Here is a 21,482-nt window from a genome sequence, read left to right as displayed (position 1 = left end):
AAAGAGTACCAAATGAGAGAGCAGAAAACATAAATAAGAAAGTAACCCTCAATACTGGAATGGAATATCATAACTGAATTTCAGTTGTCTACTTAATTTCAGAAGTATTCTTGATGTCTATTTACTGCAAAGAATCAAAGAATGCAGCCTCCTTTAAAAGAAACAGCTTGGTTTTTTTTTAAAAGAAGCCAAACTTTTATATTCTAAAAGGTGCTGATTAGCTTTCAAAAAAGTAAAAAAAAAAAAATTATAGTCTCTCTTACTTCATTTAAAAAAGGTTAAATTAGGAAATAAGGAGGAAATAGAATAGAAAACTGGAAGAGCAGAAGGGAAGAAGTGTCTGACTCAATCTCTCTACTGACCTCTCGAGAGAAATCAGACTGAAGAGAAGAGAGCACCTTTAATCTCTTCACCGGCTGAGGTGTCACAGCAGAAGCAGGACTAGTCAGTTTTTATCGACTTGGGGGGTATGAGAAAATACCCAGTTGTGCTGAGGGAATAAGCAAGAGGAGACAGATCACATTTCAATACCAAATGCCATTTAATGAGTACATATACATAGAACTTCTCTAACCCTTTTGTGCAATAGGTGTGGATGGATCTAACGTCATTCCTCTGTGTGTGCACAAGACAAATATTAAGGCCAAAGTGGTGAATCACATACCAGGCAAAGAATGGATGAAGGCCCAGACGTCATCAACTGTCCATACAGATGGCTCCGTTTGTGCAACTGGTAGCAAGTCACTGTTCTCAGGCATTTTCCTCATCCTCACATCCCGAAGCTCACGCTCCCTTTCCCGCTCACTCTGCCTGCGCAGGCGTGTTGTCATAGCAGATGGCACAGAATCTTCATGAGAAGCCAAGTCTTCTTCTGCAGATGGATAAGTAATTGGAAGCTGGAAAATGTAGTACAGGTAAAATACAGCATTGCACTTTCCTTGTATTTCTGAAAAGGGTATTGTACATTGAATCAAAGTTTCTACAGACCTGCCTAAGGATATGTTCTCTTGCTGCCCCATCAGGGCCACTTGGACGACGGCCACGATGCCCAAGACTTTGATTATCAGGCTTACGATTCCAACGACTAAGTGCAAATTTTTTAGAACAGCTAACATTGTACCTAAGAAATTCAAGTAAGAAAAAAATTAAATGATGTACGGGACACTCCATTTAGTAACTAATTATGACCTTAAAGTGCAGTTGTGAATCAGTAAGTGCCATTTATTTCATTATGGTCTGTAATACCTCAGAAAGTAAACCATAGTGTTCAATAGATTTACTTATGCTAACAGTAAAAAAAAAAAAGTGGCCTCATTTTACATCATAATATAGCTCTCAATATTATACTGGACACCTATAACAAGGTATTGATATTTTCTCCTAATAACAGCATGATAGAAACTCCCTGCAAAATACAGAGGATAACTCATTTTTCTAGCTGCAAAATAATTCAAGGTTCCAGGAGAAAATAAATTATGAATTAATTATTTAAACGTTCAAATTGTTATTTTTCCAGGTAATCATTTCTGAAGAGATTAATAAAAAGAGGTTAATATAGTAGAGAGGGGGAAATCTCAAATGGCTAGTAAAACATTTTTCAAATATAACTAAAATCAAGGAATGAAAAGGTAAAGTTGAGATTTCAAAGTTCCACAAGGAATTCATGAGTCTCAGAAATTCAGGAAATTCAAATATATATAATTTTTTAAAATTGGCTGAAAGATTATTTTTATTTTATCAAAATAGACTGTCTAATATTTTTAAATATACATTTTTAACATATATATATTTAAAATACGGAACACTTTATGTATTTGCCTATCATCTTTGTGCAGGGGCCATGCTAATCTTCTCTGTAGCATTCCAATTTTAGAATATGTGCTGTCGAAGTGAGCACTCTAAAATTTTTTAATGTAGACCTTTATAAAGCATGATGACAGCTTAAAAGAGTCCTATGCCATTTACTTAGTTCCAACACCCTAGAACAGGTGCTGGCAAACTTCTTCTATAAAGGGCCAGATATTAAATATTTTAGGCTTTGTAAGCCACACAAGTTTCTGGCACAACTACTCAACTCTGCAACTGTAACATGAAAGCAGCCAAGGACAATAATGAATGAGCATGGGGACTTCCCTGGTGGCGCAGTGGTTGAGAATCTGCCTGCCAATGCAGGGGACACAGGTTCAAGCCCTGGTCTGGGAAGATCCCACATGCCACGGAGCAACTAAGCCTATGTGCCACAACTGCTGAGCCTGCGCTCTAGAGCCCGCGAGCCACAATTACTGAGCCTGCATGCCACAACTACTGAAACCTGCACGCCTAGAGTCTGTGCTCTGCAACAAAGAGAAGCCACCGCAATGAGAAGCCCACGCACCGCAATGAAAAGCAGCCCCCGCTCTCGCAACTAGAGGAAGCCTGTGAGCAGCAACAAAGACCCAACGCAGCCAAAAATAAATAAATAAATATATTTTAAAATATAATGAATGAGCATGGATGTGTTCCAATAAAACTTTATTTAATAACATTTAAATTTGAATTTTATGTAATTTTCAGGTGTCACAAAATGTTATTCTTTTGATTCTTTTTCAACCACCTAAAAATTTAAATACTATCCTTAGTTCAGGGACCATATAAAAATAGGCTCCAAAAAGGACTCAGCCTGGGCAGTTTGCCAAGCCCTTCCCTAGAAAGAAGAGTGAAAAGAGATGATCTAAGATACAAATTTCTGAAAAGCTACACAAAGGCTAAGAAAAATATACACAGTTCCTCTTTTTTTACACATAAAACTGCCATTGTAATTTCTTATTTTCAAAACTCTTTTGCTCTAAGATGATTTTTCAGGGAAATGACAAGAATTTCCTCACCTATGTTTTATGAAAATATCAGGAGGTAGAAGTGGGAGTTCTATGAGAGTGAATAGGCGATTTTCCCACTAAAAATATAAAAAAGAAAAGTGTCCTGATGGTCACTTCATTTTACCCTAAAACAATTCAACAAGCTCCTCCTGTGTTCATTATGCTCATCTGTGGACTCAGCTCTAAAGGTTTCTGATTTCCATTCACATAACTGACAAAACTTCTTTCCTAGCTGACTACAGAACAGAGAAGAGAGACTAACTTTACACTTGCTATTTAGTCCCTAAATATTTAGATATCTTAGACAGATAGCTAGGCAGACATGTAAACTGCAGTTCTCAGGTGAGACCTAATTTATCCTCTCCTCCTTGCTCTTCTCTCGTCTGCATTTTCCTACGTTAGGACCCCTAAACCTCTAAAGAGCTTCGCCTAAAGGTGTAATAACAGGACAACTGAGCAATCACCTCTGGGAGAAGAGTGATCGTAGTGTGTTAAATGTCCTGAAATATTTCTAAATAGTCAAGAAGTTTAAAATATTCTGAAAGGCAATCCTTCTCCCTCAGTTTTTAATCCCCTAGAATCAGAGAGCCACTATTCTTTCTTGTAGTACATGCAAACTGGAAAAACTCCTAAGTTAAAATAGGAGCTACATAATTTGATTAGGACTATCAATAACATGAAAGAATATCTGAATAACAGATTGACAATTGAAAAACCAATAACCCATTTTTAGAGGAAAATACTTCTACTAGTTATTTAACTTAAGTTTTACTAAGTATATTTTTGGGGCACCATACTAAATAATGTATTCAAGCAAGAAATTCCCTTGATGAATATTTAAGTTCTTAAATTCTTTGAGAGAATAATAACTTTTGGAATAGAAAACAAATTTCAAAATAATCAACCTGTGCATACACTTCACCTTTGGTGGGAAATACCTATAATTAGGATTTATAATCAGAATTAGAGGGGTGTTCTTTAATGTAAACTAAACTTGTGACTAGATCAATGAAGATACTAAAAATTTTGATAGTAATACTATTCACCTATAACATTACTATTGAAAATACAGGTTTAGAAGACAGGCCATTTTGTTGTCAGATAATATAACAATGTGGAGAACTTATGCTATAGCTGTCCCACTTAGAAACCTAAAATAAATAGGATATGGTTAAAAAAAATGAAACATTTAAAAATATAACAAAGTAAATCCAGGTATTTCAATATTGATAAAACAAATATTGTTTTGACACCTTAAGGACTAGTAGTCTATTCACAGGAGGGGTTCTCCTAAGCATATTCTTACCACCAGAAGATTGCCACTTCAACATTAGATTATGCTGTATGTGTTATGAATATGCAGTTTTCACGGAGCAAAAGTTAACAACTAAATAGCAAAGTTGCTCCAAATAATGCCTATTTGATATCATTCCTCTATAATATCTAGTTTTGACTAATGGTAAACTCTGCAAGTTTTTTGGTTTTGTTACAGCAGTTGTTGGCTTGTGCTCTAGGAAATTCAAGAGAACAGGAATACCTTTTGGCACACGACATAGTGCAGAATCGTTTTGACCGCAGAAATTCATTAGCATACCCCATCTTTCCACAGAATTCACACTTGAGCAACTCACTGTCCATTTCTTCTAATGCCTCTAAAAAGAAGAAAACAAAGAAAAAACTTCCAAAACTTTAATTGTGGCAAATTTTCTTTTAGCTTCTACATTGGTTGGATGCTGCTAGAGTTCAGACCCTCCAGGAAACTTAAAAGGAATGGTCTTTTAACTTTTCAATCCATAGCCACTTTGGCAAGGCAAAGCCCCCCAAAACAACCACTTCCACCAATTCCCTCTTGCTCCTGCATAAAAATATTTTATGGAGTTTTCTCTATATAAATAAGCAATACATTTTTAAAGGTTCATTTTGCTAAGAATCCAACCTACCTAAAATGTGCAAAATAAAACAAAGTCACTACCTTTCAAAAAGTATCATGTAGTATATGAATTTTGATACATTGTGCTATGTACAATATATATAGCAAAGAACACACTTCTAACTGGAGAAAATGAGGATGAATCCAAAAAGAAGGTAAAATTTTGATGTCTGATTTCAGAGGAGCATTTAAAACAGTTAACACTCTCAAAGATCTGCAATGTACAACAGAATATATAAAGATGTATTTATCTAATTATAAAACAGTCCCTTTTAGTTTTATCATATTAAAACAAAGTAATTTACATTTACCTTCAAAATCACCATTGGTTTTGTAACTTCTAACCTCTGCTCCTGTTTGTCAGGGTGCTTCTCTGTTAAATGAGAATGTCCTTCCCTCCACCTCTATATCCATAACTTTCAAGTCATACCACAGGACCCAAAGAAACTTCCCACCTAAATCCTCAAGTATTCAGCAGCAGCAGTCACCTGTAAGTAAGCAACTTAATCTTCAGGACCCACAGTTTTCTCATTTGTAAAATGGAGTTTAAAATACCCTTCCCGAAGAATTGCAGTGAAGATTACATGAATGCCCGATAGGTAGCAGGCATAAAAAAGTGACAGTTCCATTTCCTATTTTCCACATAAGAACTAAGAGTACTAAGGCCTGTAATAAGTGCTTAAGAAATACTTCAATGAAAACTGTTAAATTCTTAAATCCACCATATTTTGCCATTTTCATGCATCATCATAATTCCTATGCCAAGTCGCATAAAATATACAAAAAAAGAACTCCACTAACTAAAGCTTTTAGCTATGAGCTCCATATGTGCTTTTCTATGTTATTCATTTAAGCAAGACTTGTTAAGATGAAGAAAGGGACTCTGAAATGTAGACATGGATGACATGTACTCAGTACATTCAAGCATCACATTATCCCAGTGTTACTGGAGAAGCAAACAGCAAAGTGCTAAATTAAGTGAAGGCAGCAAGAACTAAAAAACACACTGTGAAATATTTGAATTTCCAAGGGACATCCAAATACACTGTCATGACCAATCAAATCATAAACTAGCAAGTGATCATCTCAAGGAAATTCTCAAGACTGTCTTCATAAACAAAACTCATCTATTTAGTAGCAATGAGGAACAAAAGAGTCTCAAAGCAAGTAAAGTAAAAACTGCTCCTTCCAATGACCTAGAGATGGCTTTCACACAGTTGTGCCCCTCAACACATCCCTGGGACCTAGTGTCATACTTCCAGGAGTATTGCTTTTACACTGTCATGCTTGTAACCAGATCTGACCTTGATAAGCCTGTACCGGCGACAGAACCTCTCATTTGACCACCACTGCCACCAATCCAGCCCCAAAGAGCCCATTTGTCAACTAGTTCCATTTTGACTATACTGAAAGCTTTATTTCAAGAGTTTGTATTAATTAACATAATAATATGCAACACTTGATTAACAGGTTAGAATACCTTATGAAGGAGAAGGAAATGTTTTTGCTGGTGAGAGAGGGGAGATCCCAAACAGGTATGGTCTAAGGGTTAACAACCTGACAAAAATAGAACATCAGTTTTATTTCTCATAAAGAAGAGAGGAATATTAACAGATTCAAAGAAGTCCAGTTCTAATATATGGTCAAAATTTCAACAAATCTGGTAATGTTACCAAGGCTACTTTTTCACATCTGTAAATAAAAAATTACAGAGCCAAATAAGTTTAAAAAACTATTGCTTTGGCTAATAAAGATGGGATTCTATGGCAGAGACAGCTGGCACTTCCCTAATATCCATTCTTCACTTTTCTCCCATAGTAACAAAATCCTAATATTTAGCTAGGAATATGGCCACTGAGAATAAAAAGTACAGTTTCTGCCCCATGTGTGGCCAGTTTCTGACCAAATTCCAGGTAGTGCCCTTTCTCCCATCTTACAATTAGAATGTGATCATGAAGATTAGCTATCTTGGAAATGTGAGCAACGTTCTAGGGATGGCAGAGCCACTGACAGCTTAGCTGCCCAACACAATGGAGCCCTGCCCTGCTTACCTTTAGACTATGTCAGAGAAAATTAAACTTTACTTCATCAGGTATTATTCTGGGTCTCTAATGGAGTGGCCAAACACATATCCTAACTAGCAGAGATCCCCAATTTTTCTGTGCAAGGAGGAGTTACTTTTCAATTTTCCTGAAGACTTGAGATCATGGGATGATCAGCAGCAAAGAGAGGTGATGAGATAGAAACCATGATCAGTGTAATGATTTACCAGGGAAGACATAAGATATTTTGGTAAATCACATTTTGGTTGGAGATTCTGGTTATAGAACCAGTCCAAATAGAGACATAGTTTATCCTTTAAAAAAAGAATAATCCTTACATTGTTTTTCATACTGAATTAAACTGTATATACTACTACAACCAAAGCCACTAAATAAGTGACCTCACCATTTCACCCTGTAATACTTCCCATAAACACCGAAGTACACAGTAACAGAAACACTTTATAAAATTACCTTGGGAAATTATGAAGTATTTTAAAATTTGACACATTTTCAGTAAATATATCTCTACTATGAAATAGATTAATCTTTCTTTAACTGAATATAGTTAACATAAACAGTGTGTAAATTTAAGGTGTAAAATACATTAACTTGCTACATTTATATATTATAATATGACTGCCTTTGTAGCAATACTGAGCACTTCTATCACATTACATTTTTATCCTTTCATTTTAGTCACTGGGATAATTAAGTTTAAGTCTCCTAGCAAGGTTGATGATTATAGTATAATATTGTTGTCTATACTCATTATACCATGCATTAGATCTCTATGGCTTATTTATTATTCATTGCATAGATTAATCATCTTTAAATCTCCCTTTTCCTTACTCTGGTATCTTGTCCTTTAAAACTACCCTTTGCCTTGTCTTCCTCTTCCCACCATGACTACAGGTATCAATTACATGCCAAACCTCTACACTGCTCCTACATGTGACCAGCAGAGTTTCCAAAAACACTCTTTTTCGTGTCACCCGCCTAAAAAACCTTCAGTAACCATCCTCTTGACAGCAAGATAACTCCTAACTCCACAGTCGAACATCAAAGTATGCTAGAATCTGACTGCCTTACTACCCACTACTTCTCTAACCCACTGTCTACTCTTCACTGCCCCCTCCTGAAGTTACCTAGCACTTGCACATCTTTTGTGCATTTATTCATGGTATGCTAACCCGAAAGGTTATTCCTGTTATCTTAAATCTATGCTTTACCACCCAAGACCCAGGTCAAATCCCATCTCTACAGAAAACTCACTAAACTGGCAATAATCTCACCCAGTTTTAACGTGCTGTCTATACTATTACTGTCTATAATAATTCATTTAATACCTACCATATGTTGCTCCTTAGTTATCTTTCTGTTGTGGAGATTGCTACTTCCTACTAGATCAAAAGCTCCTCTAGGTTCCAGCATAGTCCAGCATATGTTTTAATTGTATTATATTATAAACCATGAGCATCACAAAATATGCTATGAAGCTTCCTAAGCAGTTTTCCATTTTTCTCCAATATGTGCACACAAGAGAGCACATTACATATGCTTATTAGCCTAGAAAACTTTTGTTTATACACTTATTCTTATAGACAAGAAAAAAAAAAAAACCCTGCACATTCATCTCTACTACTCTTTATCTCAAATGAAAAATTTTCTCAGATAAATAGTATGCATAACTAAAAGCAAGTATTTAGAAATTAAATGAAATTAAGTTAATAACAACAAAAGGCAAAATGTAGACACTGTTTGGATCCTGACTTGAACAAAATAACTATAAAAGAACATTTATACAATTTAAGCAATTATACAATTGAGGAAATCTGAATATGGACCAGGTACTAGATGACACCAAACAGTTATTAATGTTGTTTTGTGTGACACAGCATTAAAATGTACACTTTTTATAGATGCACACTGAAGCATGTACTAGCAAAATACAATAAGAACCATGATCTTTTTTTAAACAGAGGAATAAAGGGAGAAAAGGGAAAGAGAAAAAGCAACAGAGAAAGAGAGAAGGGGGGAACGTAGGGAGAAAAAAACAAAAGGGATGGATGAAGCTGGTGTGGCAAAATAATGTTTAAAATTGGGTAATGTTGCATCTGGGTGAGTTGGGATTCATTATACAGTTCTCTCTAATTGTATGTTTGAAAATTTTCATGTTTAACATTCTTTTAAATAAAAAAAAATCAAATTGAACTCAACATAAGTTAGCAGTAAAAAAATTTTATACTACTATCATACTCTTCGCTATTCAAATAAGAAGTAAAACAGTGATAAATACTTTGCAACAGTTCATAAATTACCACAATGACAGAGGTGCCTTCCTCTTAAGACTTAGGAAAACTGCGAGCCAAGTCAGTATCTATTTTGCTTACCAGCATGCTATTTTACTTAATTTTAGCAAAGTACAGGCACATAATATATGCTAAATAAATATTTACAAAATGAATAAATTAATTTTAGATGAAATATATTAATATATTGAGGATAATTACTTAGACACAGATATTAATTAATTCACTATTACAGAGCTCTGACTATATTAAATGCTATTTAATTAAACTGAACGGTATCAACTGCAGAGCCACGATCAGAATCAATAAAAAGTAAAATATATCATTTTTGCATTTATTTGTGTTTGTTTTCCTAAAGTCACTTTGCATTACCACTTTGACTTTTATGGAATATTCACTATTAGAATAAGGTCTATAAAAAAATTCTTTGACACTGAGAAGATTTAGTGATATTTTCCTCTATGAACAAACTTAATCGCCTTTTGATTGAAGACTACGTCCTTAACACAACTGTAACAGCCACCTGATATCAAACATCTGAATACATAAAGTCTATAACCAAACAACCCAGAAGCTCTAAATTTTTAAGCAAACTCAGTAAAATAGTCATTTACTTAAGTCTGCTTAAGAAAGAGAATTGGTTGTTTTGATCCTAAAATTCTGAATTAGTTTCATATATAATGGAGCTTTTCCCAACCGCACTCCTTCAAATGTCAAACTGGTAGTATACAAATTAACACCAATCTTGCTATTTTAATTATATGACCATTAAGAGTCTGATTAGCTTTCCCACTATTTTAGTCAAATAATACATTATATGAGAAAAAAAGTAAATACTTCCAAGTGAAAATCTGTGTGGAATAAACACCCATGTCTTATTTCAAACAATCAAAGTCAAAGTTAAAGGGCATCTTAAAGAAAAATCCACAAACCTTCAGCAATCATGTCTTCCATCTCTGTGTCAGATGAATTATCTGCATGCTTTGCATTATTCTGTAGCTCTGGCTGAACACACACGGAATTTATCACCTGATTATCCAAAATAGGCCTTTTTTTCACAGGCTGTTCAATCAGCAGAGACGAACGACTCACCTTTAAAAGACAGAACAAAATAAAATAACCTTTTAAAAGATTTTCAAAAACAACTTACGTTAAAAATCTCTTGAAACGAATGGTATCTGTGATAATTTACTTGTACGACTGATCAGATCCATTCATTAAGGGCTTTATTCCTTGAGAAAAGGTTAGGCAACCTGAACATAAATGCTTATACTGCAGTTCATGAGCAGTATGGATGCTTCAAAGTCTCAGTCAAATGGAACCAAGGGTCCTAGTTTAGGCAGGTAGGCTAAAAAGTTTTTTAAAAAATCAGTAATAAATTTTGATGAGCCAGTACCTTTAATATTTCTTTTCCTGCAATAACTTTTAAGATTTATTTTTCATGCACAAAGCTTTTTATTTGTAGGATTATCTCCTCAGGATAGATCATTATCATATGCATTTTAAAGATAAGGGAACTCGACTCCCCTGGTGGCACAGTGGTTAAGAGCCCACCTGCCAATGCAGGGGACATGGGTTCAAGCCCTGGTCCAGGAAGATCCCACACGCCACAGAGCAACTAAGCCCACGAGCCTGTGCTCCAGAGCTTGTAAGTCACAACTACTGAGCCCATGTGCCACAACTACTGAAGCCTGTGCGCCGAGAGCCTGGGCTCTGCAACAAGAGAAGCCACCGCAATGAGAAGCCCACGCACCACAAAGAAGAGTAGCTCCAGCTTGCCGCAACCAGAGAAAGCCCACGCGCAGCAATGAACATCCAATGCAGCCAAAAATAAATAAATACATACATACATACATTAAAAAAAAATAAAGGGAACTAATGTTAAAAGTATGCAGGTGGAGGAGGAGACCTTCAAGATGGCGGAAGAGTAAGACGCGGAGATCACCCTCCTCCCCACAGATACACCAGAAATACATCTACACGTGGAACAACTCCTACAGAACACCTACTGAACGCTGGCAGAAGACCTCAGACCTCCCAAAAGACAAGAAACTCCCCACATACCTGGGTAGGGCAAAAAAAAAAAAGAATAAACAGAGACAAAAGAATAGGGACGGGACCTGCACCTCCGGAAGGGAGCTGTGAAGGAGGAAAAGTTTCCACACACTAACACAGAATTAGGGGCAAAGGGCAAAGCGGAGAGATTCCCGCACAGAGGATCAGTGCCGACCAGCACTCACCAGCCCGAGAGGCTTGTCTACTCACCCACCGGGGCAGGTAGGGGCTGGGAGCTGAGGCACTGGCTCCGGAGGTCAGATCACAGGGAGAGGACTGGTGTTGGCTGAGTGAACACAGCCTGAAGGGAGTTAGTGCACCACAGCTAGCCAGGAGGGAGTCCGGGAAAAACTCTAAACGTGCCTAAGAGGCAAGAGACCATTGTTTCAGGGTGCACGAAGAGAAGGGATTCAGAGCACCACCTAAACGAGCTCCGGAGACGGGCGCGAGCTGCAGCTGTAAGGATGGACCCCACAGTCGGGCATGAGACGCTAAGGCTGTTGCTGCCGCCACCAAGAAGCCTGTGTGCAAGCACAGGTCACTATCCACACCTCCCCTCCCGGGAGCCTGTGCAGCCCGCCACTGCCAGGGTCCTGTGATCCAGGGACAACTTCCCCAGGAGAATGCACAGCGCGTCTCAGGCTGTTGTAAGTCACGCCATCCTCTGCCGCCGCAGGCTCGCCCCGCACTCCGTGCCCCTCCTCCCCCCGGCCTGAGTGAGCCAGAGCCCCCGAATTAGCTGCTCCTTTAACCCCGTCCTGTCTGAGCGGGAACAGACGCCCTCTGGCGACCTACATGCAGAGGCGGGGCCAAATCCAAAGCTGAGTCCCGGGAGCTGTGCGAACAAAGAAGAGAAAGGGAAATTTCTCCCAGCAGCCTCAGAAGCAGCAGATTAAAGCTCCACAATCAACTTGATGTACCCTGCATCTGTGGAATACCTGAATAGACAACGAATCATTCCAAAATTGAGGCGGCAGACTTTGGGAGCAGCTGTAGACTTGGGGTTTGCTTTCTGCATCTAATTTGTTTCTGATTTTATGTTTACCTTAGTTTACTATTTAGAGTTTATTATCATTCGTAGATTTGTTTATTGATTTGGCTGCTCGCTTACTTTTTTTTTAAAATACATATATATATATTTTTCCCTTTTTCTCTTTTTGTGAGTGTGTATGTGTATGCTTCTTTGTGTGATTTTGTCTGTATAGCTTTGCTTTTAACATGTGTCCTAGGGTTCTGTCTGTCCGTTATTCCTTTTTTTTTTCTTTAGTATAGTTTTTAGTGCTTGTTATCATTGGTGGATTTGTTTTTTGGTTTCGTTGCTCTCTTCTTTCTTTCTATTATTTTTAAATTTTTTAAATAATTTTTTAAAGATTTTTATTTTAATACCTTTATTTTATTTTATTTTTTCCTCCCTCCCTCCCTTTCTTTCTTTCTCTTTCTTTCTTTCTTTCTCCCTTTTCTCCTGAGCCATGCAGCTGACAGGGTCTTGGTGCTCCAGCTGGGGGTCAGGCCTGTGCCTCTGAGGTGGGAGAGCTGAGTTCAGGACACTGGTCCACCAGAGACCTCCCGGCTCCACGTAATATCACACAGTGAAAGTTCTCCCAGAGATCTCCATCTCAATGCTAAGACCCAGCTCAATTCAACGACCAGCAAGCTACACTGCTTGACACCCTATGCCAAACAACTAGCAAGACAGGAATACAGCCCCACCCATTAGCAGAGAGGCTGCCTAAAATCATAATAAGGTCACAGACACCCCAAAACACATCACCAGATGCAGTGCTGCCCAACAGAAAGACAATATCCAGCCTCATCCATGAGAACACAGGCACCAGTCCTCTCCATCAGGAAGCCTACACAACCCACTACACCAATCTAAGCCACTGAGGGCAGACACCAAAAACAACGGGAACTATGAACATGTAGTCTGTGAAAAGGAGACCCCAAACACAGTAAGTTAAGCAAAATGAGAAGACAGAGAAACACACAGCAGATGGAGGAGCAAGGAAAAAACCCACCAGACCAAAAAGATGAAGAGGAAATAGGCAGTCTACCTGAAAGAGAATTCAGAGTAATGATAGTAAAGGTGATCCAAAATCTTTGAAATAGAATGGAGAAAATACAAGAAACGTTTAACAAGGACTTACAAGAACTAAAGAGCAAAGAAACAATGACGAACAACACAATGAATGAAATTAAAAATTCTCTAGAAGGAAATCAATGGCAGAATAACTGAGGCAGAAGAACGGATAAGTAACCTGGAAGATAAAACAGTGGAAATAACTACTGCAGAGCAGAATAAAGAAAAAAGAATGAAAAGAATTGAGGACAGTCTTAAGAGACCTCTGCGACAACATTAAATGCACCAACATTCGAATTATAGGGGGGCCCAGAAGAAGAAGAGAAAAAGAAAGGGACTGAGAAAATATTTGATGACATTATAGTTGAAAACTTCCCTGTTATGGGGAAGGAAATAGCCAATCAAGTCCAGGAAGTGCAGAGAGTCCCATACAGGATAAACCCAAGGAGAAACACGCCAAGACACATATTAATCAAAAATTGATTATAAAGAAAAAATATTAAAAGCAGCAAGGGAAAAACAACAAATAACATACAAGGGAATCCCCATAAGGTTAACCGCTGATCTTTCAGCAGAAACTCTGACAGCCAGAAGGGAGTGGCAGGACACATTTAAAGCGATGAAAGGGAAAAACCTACAACCAAGAATACTCTATCCAGCAAGGATCTTATTCAGATTCGACAGAGAAATTAAAACCTGTACAGACAAGCAAAAGCTAAGAGAATTCAGCACCACCAAACTAGCTTTAAAACAAATGCTAAAGGAACTTCTCTAGGCAGGAAACGCAAGAGAAGGAAAAGACCTATAATAACAAACCCAAAACAATTAAGAAAACGGTAATAGGAACATACATATCGATAACTGCCTTAAATGTAAATGGATTAAATGCTCCAACCAAAAGACACAGACTGGCTGAATGGATAGCAAAACAAGACCCATATGTATGCTGTCTACAAAAGAGCCACATCAGACCTAGGGACACATACAGACTGAAAGTAAGGGGATGGAAAAAGATATACCATGCAAATGGAAATCAAAAGAAAGCTGGAGTAGCAATTCTCGTATCAGATAAAATAGACGTTAAAATAAAGACTACTACAAGAGACAAAGGAGGACACTACATAATGATCAAGGGATCAATCCAAGAAGAAGATATAACAATTGTAAATATTTATGCACCCAACATAAGAGCACCTCAATACATAAGGCAAATGCTAACAGCCATAAAAGGGGAAATTGACAGTAACACAATCATAGTAGGGGACTTTAACACCCCACTTTCACAAATGGACAGATCATCCAAAATAAAAATGAATGTAAGGATACACAAGCTTTAAATGATACATTAAACAAGATGGACTTAATTGATATTTATAGGACATTCCATCCAAAAACAACAGAATACACTTTCTTCTCAAGTACTCATGGAACATTCTCCAGGACAGATCATATCCTGGGACACAAACCAAGCTGTGGTAAATTTAAGAAAACTGAAATTGTATCAAGTATCTTTTCTGACCACAATGGTATGACTAGATGTCAATTACAGGAAAAAATCTGTAAAAAATACAAACACATGGAGGCTAAACCATACACTACTAAATACACTACTAAATCTCTTGGTTAAGAGATCACTGAAGAAATCAAAGAGGAAATCAAAAAATACCTAGAAACAAATGACAATGAAAACACGACAACCCAAAACTTATGGGATCCAGCAAAAGCAGTTCTAAGAGGGAAGTTAGTAGCAATACAATCCTACCTCAGGAAACATCTCAAATAAACAACCTAACCATACACATAAAGCAATTAGAGAAAGAAGAACAAAAAACCCCCAAAATTAGCAGAAGGAAAGAAATCATAAAGATCAGATCAGAAATAAATGAAAAAGAAATGAAGGAAACAATAGCAAAGGTCAATAAAACTTAAAGCTGGTTCTTGAGAAGATAAATGAAAATGATTAACCATTAGCCAGACTCATCAAGAAAAAAAGGGAGAAGACTCAAATCAATATAATTGAAATGAAATGAAAAAGAAGTAACAACTGATACTGCAGAAATACAAAGGATCATGAGAGTTACTACAAGCAACTATATGCCAAGAAAATGGACAACGTACAAGAAATGGACAAATTCTTAAAAAGCACAACCTTCCGAGACTGAACCAGGAAGAAACAGAAAATATAAACAGACCGATCACAAGCAATGAAATTGAGACTGTGATTAAAAATCTTCCAACAAACAAAAGCCTAGGACCAGATGGCTTCACAGGTGAATTCTAACAAACATTTAGGGAAGAGCTAACACCTATCCTTCTCAAACTCTTCCAATATATAGCAGAGGGCGGAACACTCCCAAACTCATTCTATGAGGCCACCATCACCCTGATACTGAAACCAGACAAGGATGTCACAAAGAAAGAAAACTACAGGCCAATATCACTGACGAACATAGATGCAAAAATCCTCAACAAAATACTAGCAAACAGAATCCAACAGCACATTAAAAGGAACATACACCATGATCAAGTGGGGTTTATCCCAGGAATGCAAGGATTCTTCAATATACACAAATCAATCAATGTGATACACCATATTAACAAATTGAAGGAGAAAAACCATATGATCATCTCAATAGATACAGAAAAAGCTTTCTACAAAATTCAACACCTGTTTATAATAAAAGCCATCCAGAAAGTAGGCACAGAGGGAACTTACCTCAACATAATAAAGGCCATATATGACAAACCCACAGCCAACATTGCTCTCAATGGGGAAAAACTGAAACCATTTCCTCTAAGATCAGGAACAAGACAAGGTTGTCCACTCTAACCACTATTATTCAACACAGCTTTGGAAGTTTTAGCCAAAGCAATCAGAGAAGAAAAAGAAATAAAAGGAATCCAAATCGGAAAAGAAGTAAAGCTGTCACTGTTTGCAGATGACATGATACTATACACAGAGAATTGAAAAGATGCTACCAGAAAACTACTAGAGCTAATCAATGAATTTGGTAAAGTAGCAGGATACAAAATTAATGCACAGAAATCTCTGGCATTCCCAAACTCTAATGATGAAAAATGTGAAAGAGAAATTAAGGAAACACTCTCATTTACCACTGCAACAAAAAGAATAAAATACCCAGGAATAAGCCTACCTAAAGAGACAAAAGACCTGTATGCAGAAAACTATAAGACACTGATGAAAGAAATTAAAGATGATACAAACAGATAGAGAGATATACCATGTTCTTGGATGGGAAGAATCAACAATGTGAAAATGACTATACTACCCAAAGCAATCTACAGATTCAATGCAATCCCTATCAAACTACCAATGGCATTTTTCACAGAACTAGAACAAAAAATTTCACAATTTGTATGGAAACACAAAAGACCCCGAATAGCCAAAGCAATCTTAAGAAAGAAAAACAAACCTGGAGGAATCAGGCTCCCTGACTTCAGACTATACTACAAAGCTACAGTAATCAAGACAGTATGGTACTGGCACAAAAACAGAAATATAGATCAATGGAACAGGATAGAAAGCCCAGAGATAAACCCACGCACATATGGTCACCTTATTTTTGATAAAGGAGGCAAGAATATACAATGAAGAAAAGACAGCCTCTTCAGTAAGTGGTGCTGGGAAAACTGGACAGCTACATGTAAAAGAAAGAAATTAGAACACTCCCTAACACCATGCACAAAAATAAACTCAAAATAGATTAAAGACCTAAATGTAAGGTCAGACCCTATAAAACTCTTAGAGGAAAACATAGGCAGAACACTCTATGACATAAAGTACAAAAATATCCTTTTTGACCCACCTCCTTGAGGAATGGAAATAAAAACAAAAACAAATGGGACCTAATGAAACTTAAATGCTTTTGCACAGCAAAGGAAACCACATCAAGATGGGAGAAAATATACGCAAATGAAGCAACTGACAAAGGATTAATCTCCAAAATTTATAAGCAGCTCATGCAGCTCAATATCAAAAAAACAAACAACCCAATCCAAAAATAGGCAGCAGACCTAAATAGACATTTCTCCAAAGAAGATATACAGACTGCCAACAAACACATGAAAGACTGCTCAACATCATTAATCATTAGAGAAATGCAAATCAAAACTACAATGAGGTATCACCTCACACCAATTAGGATGGCCATCATCAAAAAATCTACAAACAGGGCTTCCCTGGTGGCTCAGTGGTTGAGAGTCCTCCTGCTGATGCAGGGGACACAGGTTCGTGCCCTGGTCCAGGAAGATCCCACATGCCGTGGAGCAGCTAGGCCCGTGGGCCATGGCCGCTGAGCCTGCGCGTCCGGAGCCTGTGCTCCGCAACGGGAGAGGCCACAGCAGTGAGAGGCCTGCGTACCGAAAAAAAAAAAACAAAAAACTACAAACAATAAATGCTGGAGAAGGTGTGGAGAAAAGGGAACCCTCTTGCACTGTTGGTAGGAATGTAAATTGATACAGCCACTATGGAGAACAGTATGGAGGATCCTTAAGAAACTAAAAATAGAACTACCATACGACCCAGCAATCCCACTACTAGGCATATACCCTGAGAAAACCATAATTCAGAAAGAGTCATGTACCACAATGTTCATTGCAGCACTTTTTACAATAGCCAGGACATGGAAGCACCTCAGTGTCCATCGACAGATGAATGGATAAAGAATATGTGGCACATATATACAATGGAATATTACTGAGCCATAAAAAGAAACGAAGTTGAGTTATTTGTAGAAGGTGGATGGACCTAGAGTCTGTCATACAGAGTGAAGTAAGTCAGAAAGAGAAAAATACCATATGCTAACACATATATTTGGAATCTAAAAAAAAAAAAGGTTCTGAAGAACCTAGGGGCAGGACAGGAATAAAGACGCAGATGTAGAGAATGCACCTGAGGACACGGAGAGGGGGAAAGGTAAGTTGGGATGAAGTGAGAGAGTGGCATGGACTTATATACACTACCAATGTAAAATAGATAGCTAGTGGGAAGCAGCCACACAGCACAGGGAGATCAGCTTGGTGCTCTGCAACCACCTAGAGGGGTGGGATAGGGAGGGTGGGAGTGAGATGCAAGAGGGAGGAGATATGGGGATATATGTATATGTATAGCTGATTCACTTTGTTATAAAGCAGAAACTAATACACCACTGTAAAGCAATTATACTCCAATAAAGGTGTTAAAAAAATAAAACAAAGGAATGCCTATCCAAAAAAAAAAAAACAAACAAAAATATGCAGGTGATTTCTTTACAAAAGCAGAATCAGGAACTCAAGTCTCCTGACTCCCTAGTTCAGCAACCTATTATAATCAAAAAAAGAAAAAATGGAAAACTCATTGCTGAAAAAACTGTAATATTCAGTGCTGCTAAGAGTATACACTTCTGGTATATGAATAAATTTAAATAATCTTCCAGAAAATAATTTGGCAATATATATTTCAGGAGTCTTATGAATACATACGTTGAATACACATGTAATGTGATCCAATACCTATACTTCTAGGAATTTATGCTAAAGAAATTATTTAAAATGTGGATTTCAAATGTGGATAATTTACATACAAAGATATTCCTTTCAGCGCTATCTGAACAGCAAAAAAATGGAAACCTGAATGTCCAACAACATAGTTGTCCCTCAGTACTTGCAGAGGATCGGTTCCAAGACTCCAGAGGATACAAATTCCACAGATGCTCAAGTCCCTTATGTAAAATGGAGTATTATTTGCATATAACCTATGCACATTCTCCCATGTACTTTTTTTTTTTTTTTTTGGCCACACCACATGGCATACGGGATCTTAGTTCCCTGACCAGGGATTGAACCCAATGCACTGGGAGCACAGAGTCTTAACCACTGGACCGCCAGGGAAGTCCCATCCCATATACTTTAAATCATCTCTAGATTACTTATAATATTGAATACAATGTAAATGCAAACTAAATAGTTGCCCATGCATGGCAAATTCAAGTTTTGCTTTCTGGAACTTTGTAGACTGTTTTTTTTTTAAATTCTTGATCTATGATTGGGTTGACTCCCTGCTGTGAAACCTGTGGATATGGGGGGCCAACTGTAATGGAAGGATTATATAAATTACAGTTGTCCAGAAAGTGAAATATTATGTAACCTTTCAAAATGTTTCCTAAGTACTATTAATCAAACTAGAAAATAAATGCTCAAGATATACTAAGTGAAAGAAGCTGAACTGTATATATAATAATAACCTTGATCATATGAAAAAATATATATATTAAAATATACTCTGTGGTATTGCTGAGGATTATTTGTTCTCTACATTTTCCATTAAAAAATACATATTACTTTTGTAATCTGAAAAAAGAAGTTGTAACTGTCACTAGTAATAATTGATAATCATAGCTATGGCCATTAAGTGCCAGGCACTACACAGCAATTTATGCACATTTAGTCCTCACAATAACCCTAAGAGCAAAGTATCACCTCCATTTGCTGGATGAACAAATGAATTTCAAAAAGGCTGAATGACTTGACAAAGGTTACACAGTCTATATGTGGCAGAGCCAGATCCTATCACTGAGGAATAGGGAGAAAAAAACCCGTTCCTCCACTCACTATATATCAGAGATTCTTAGATCCAAGCTTAATATACACACAGTAAACTGAAAGCAAAGGCAACTGATTAGACAGTCAACTATCACAGTGCAATCACAATGCACTACCTGTGAATCTGAAAAATCAGATAGTTCAAAGTCCTCCAAAATACATAATTTTGTTTTCTTGTCTTTGATTTGGGCTTTGATTTTGGCCACTTGTCTTGGTATATTTTCTAAGGGAAAATGTTCGTCTCTGGATATTAGTATGTAATGTATCTAGTATAGCTGTAATGTACAGCTAGTCTCAAATCACAATACTCTTAGTGACAGATATAGCACCTCAATTTTGAGGTGAACATTTTGAAGCATTTTTGAAATCTGACTGAAGGCTGAGATTTAATAATAATGAAAAGATTTGCTAATTTTAAAGCATCAACTGGGTAACATCAGAAGTATGAGATCACTGGGAAGTCATTATTTTCTGTATTCAAGTTCACAAAGTATCATATTATACAAGAAACACCATTAAAAAGAAATTAATGAACTTTAGGTATCATTTCAAGCCCCTTAAAAAAAAATAGAAAGTTTATTTCATTGGAGTAAACATATAATTGCCTTCTCTAAAAATTATAAAACTGATATCCTTATATCCTGAAAGTTTTCTTCTTATACATTTAAATAGCTAGCGTAAAATTCTAGAAGTATATCTGGAAATATATAAATGATATATATAAAGAAATTCTAGATAAAAGATTAACAACTTTTGAGATAAAATTATAAGCTTTTTATTAGATAACAACGGATTATACATTTTAAGATAATGCTACATGAATAATTGTAAAAATACAAATTTGCTTGCTACTTACAGGAAATGGCTCCAATCCCTCCTGAATTACAAAGCCTTCAATAACATGGGTCAAGATCTGTGGCTTAACAATAGCCTGTGGAGGTTTGTTTTCTACACTGGGTATGCTACTAGGCATAGATGTACTATTACTCCTTGTGGTAGCAGCTGGAAGTAAGAGTGGAGGTGGAGGAACAGACACATGTGAAGGATCTGATGGAGATTTAATTACTGAAGCACTGACTGATGCCACAACAGGTAATTCTACTTGCTCTGTGGAACAAAAAAAAAAGTCATTTTTTTAATCTTTAGCATTCTGCCCAGGCAAATATGAAAGAAAATTCAAGAATAAATATTAGTAACAATAACAGTTAATATCTGGTGCTTTAAAAAAAATTCTAAGACCTTTATATTTATTATCTCATTTAATCTCCACAATAACCTTATGAGATACATACTACTATTCTCACTTACAGAGGAAGGGGGTGACTTGCTCAAAGTTGTCATTCCAACTTTGGTTACAAAGAACTGTCCCATAAGACATGAAAATGTTTTAGAATGTCAATTTAAGAATAATTACTAAAAAAACTTTTAAATTTTAAGCTATACAGATATTAAATTCCCTATGTTTCTGTTTATATATTCCAAATGATATGGGGGGAAAAAGTACTTTGAAAACATGCTTAAGAAAAAAAAGAATCATGAAATCCACAGAATAAGTAGAAATTTTAATGAATTATACAGGGCATTACCTTTATTTCAAGCTAATTCACA

At 36.7% G+C, this 21,482-nt stretch overlaps 2 protein-coding genes and 1 non-coding gene across 17 annotated transcripts in view; 1 reads left to right on the top strand and 2 right to left on the bottom strand.

Annotated features, from left to right (window-relative positions):
- PHC3 (polyhomeotic homolog 3) overlaps positions 1-21,482 on the bottom strand; it is an 85,273-nt gene that overhangs the window by 13,975 nt on the left and 49,816 nt on the right. For 11 of the 13 annotated variants that reach the window (XM_089910878.1, XM_089910881.1, XM_089910883.1 and 8 more), the window contains 5 exons: positions 20,731-20,981; positions 10,072-10,231; positions 4,393-4,507; positions 988-1,120; positions 665-896 (listed from right to left, as the gene is read on the bottom strand). In XM_089910878.1, coding sequence (XP_089767004.1) covers positions 665-896; positions 988-1,120; positions 4,393-4,507; positions 10,072-10,231; positions 20,731-20,981 — 891 coding nt within the window. Of the gene's footprint in view, positions 1-362; positions 491-664; positions 897-987; positions 1,121-4,392; positions 4,508-10,071; positions 10,232-20,730; positions 20,982-21,482 lie in introns of those variants that run through there. The other 2 variants (XR_016393086.1, XM_022572495.3) reach the window with 2 other exon arrangements.
- Positions 1-21,482, top strand: part of GPR160 (G protein-coupled receptor 160) — a 96,232-nt gene that overhangs the window by 47,027 nt on the left and 27,723 nt on the right. The window lies entirely within an intron of this gene.
- On the bottom strand, positions 1,791-1,897 carry LOC115802407 (U6 spliceosomal RNA). The gene has a single exon (XR_004022873.1). It is a non-coding gene; the product is annotated as a U6 spliceosomal RNA (small nuclear RNA).

The sequence above is a fragment of the Delphinapterus leucas genome, chromosome 4, assembly GCF_059928025.1.
Source record: "Delphinapterus leucas isolate spDelLeu-1000000601 "Yukka" chromosome 4, BTC_Dleu_Yukka2, whole genome shotgun sequence".
In the NCBI taxonomy this organism is placed as follows: Eukaryota; Metazoa; Chordata; class Mammalia; order Artiodactyla; family Monodontidae; genus Delphinapterus; species Delphinapterus leucas.
The sequence above is the reverse complement of the archived record's forward strand: the minus strand, read 5'-3'. Positions and strand labels throughout refer to the sequence as shown.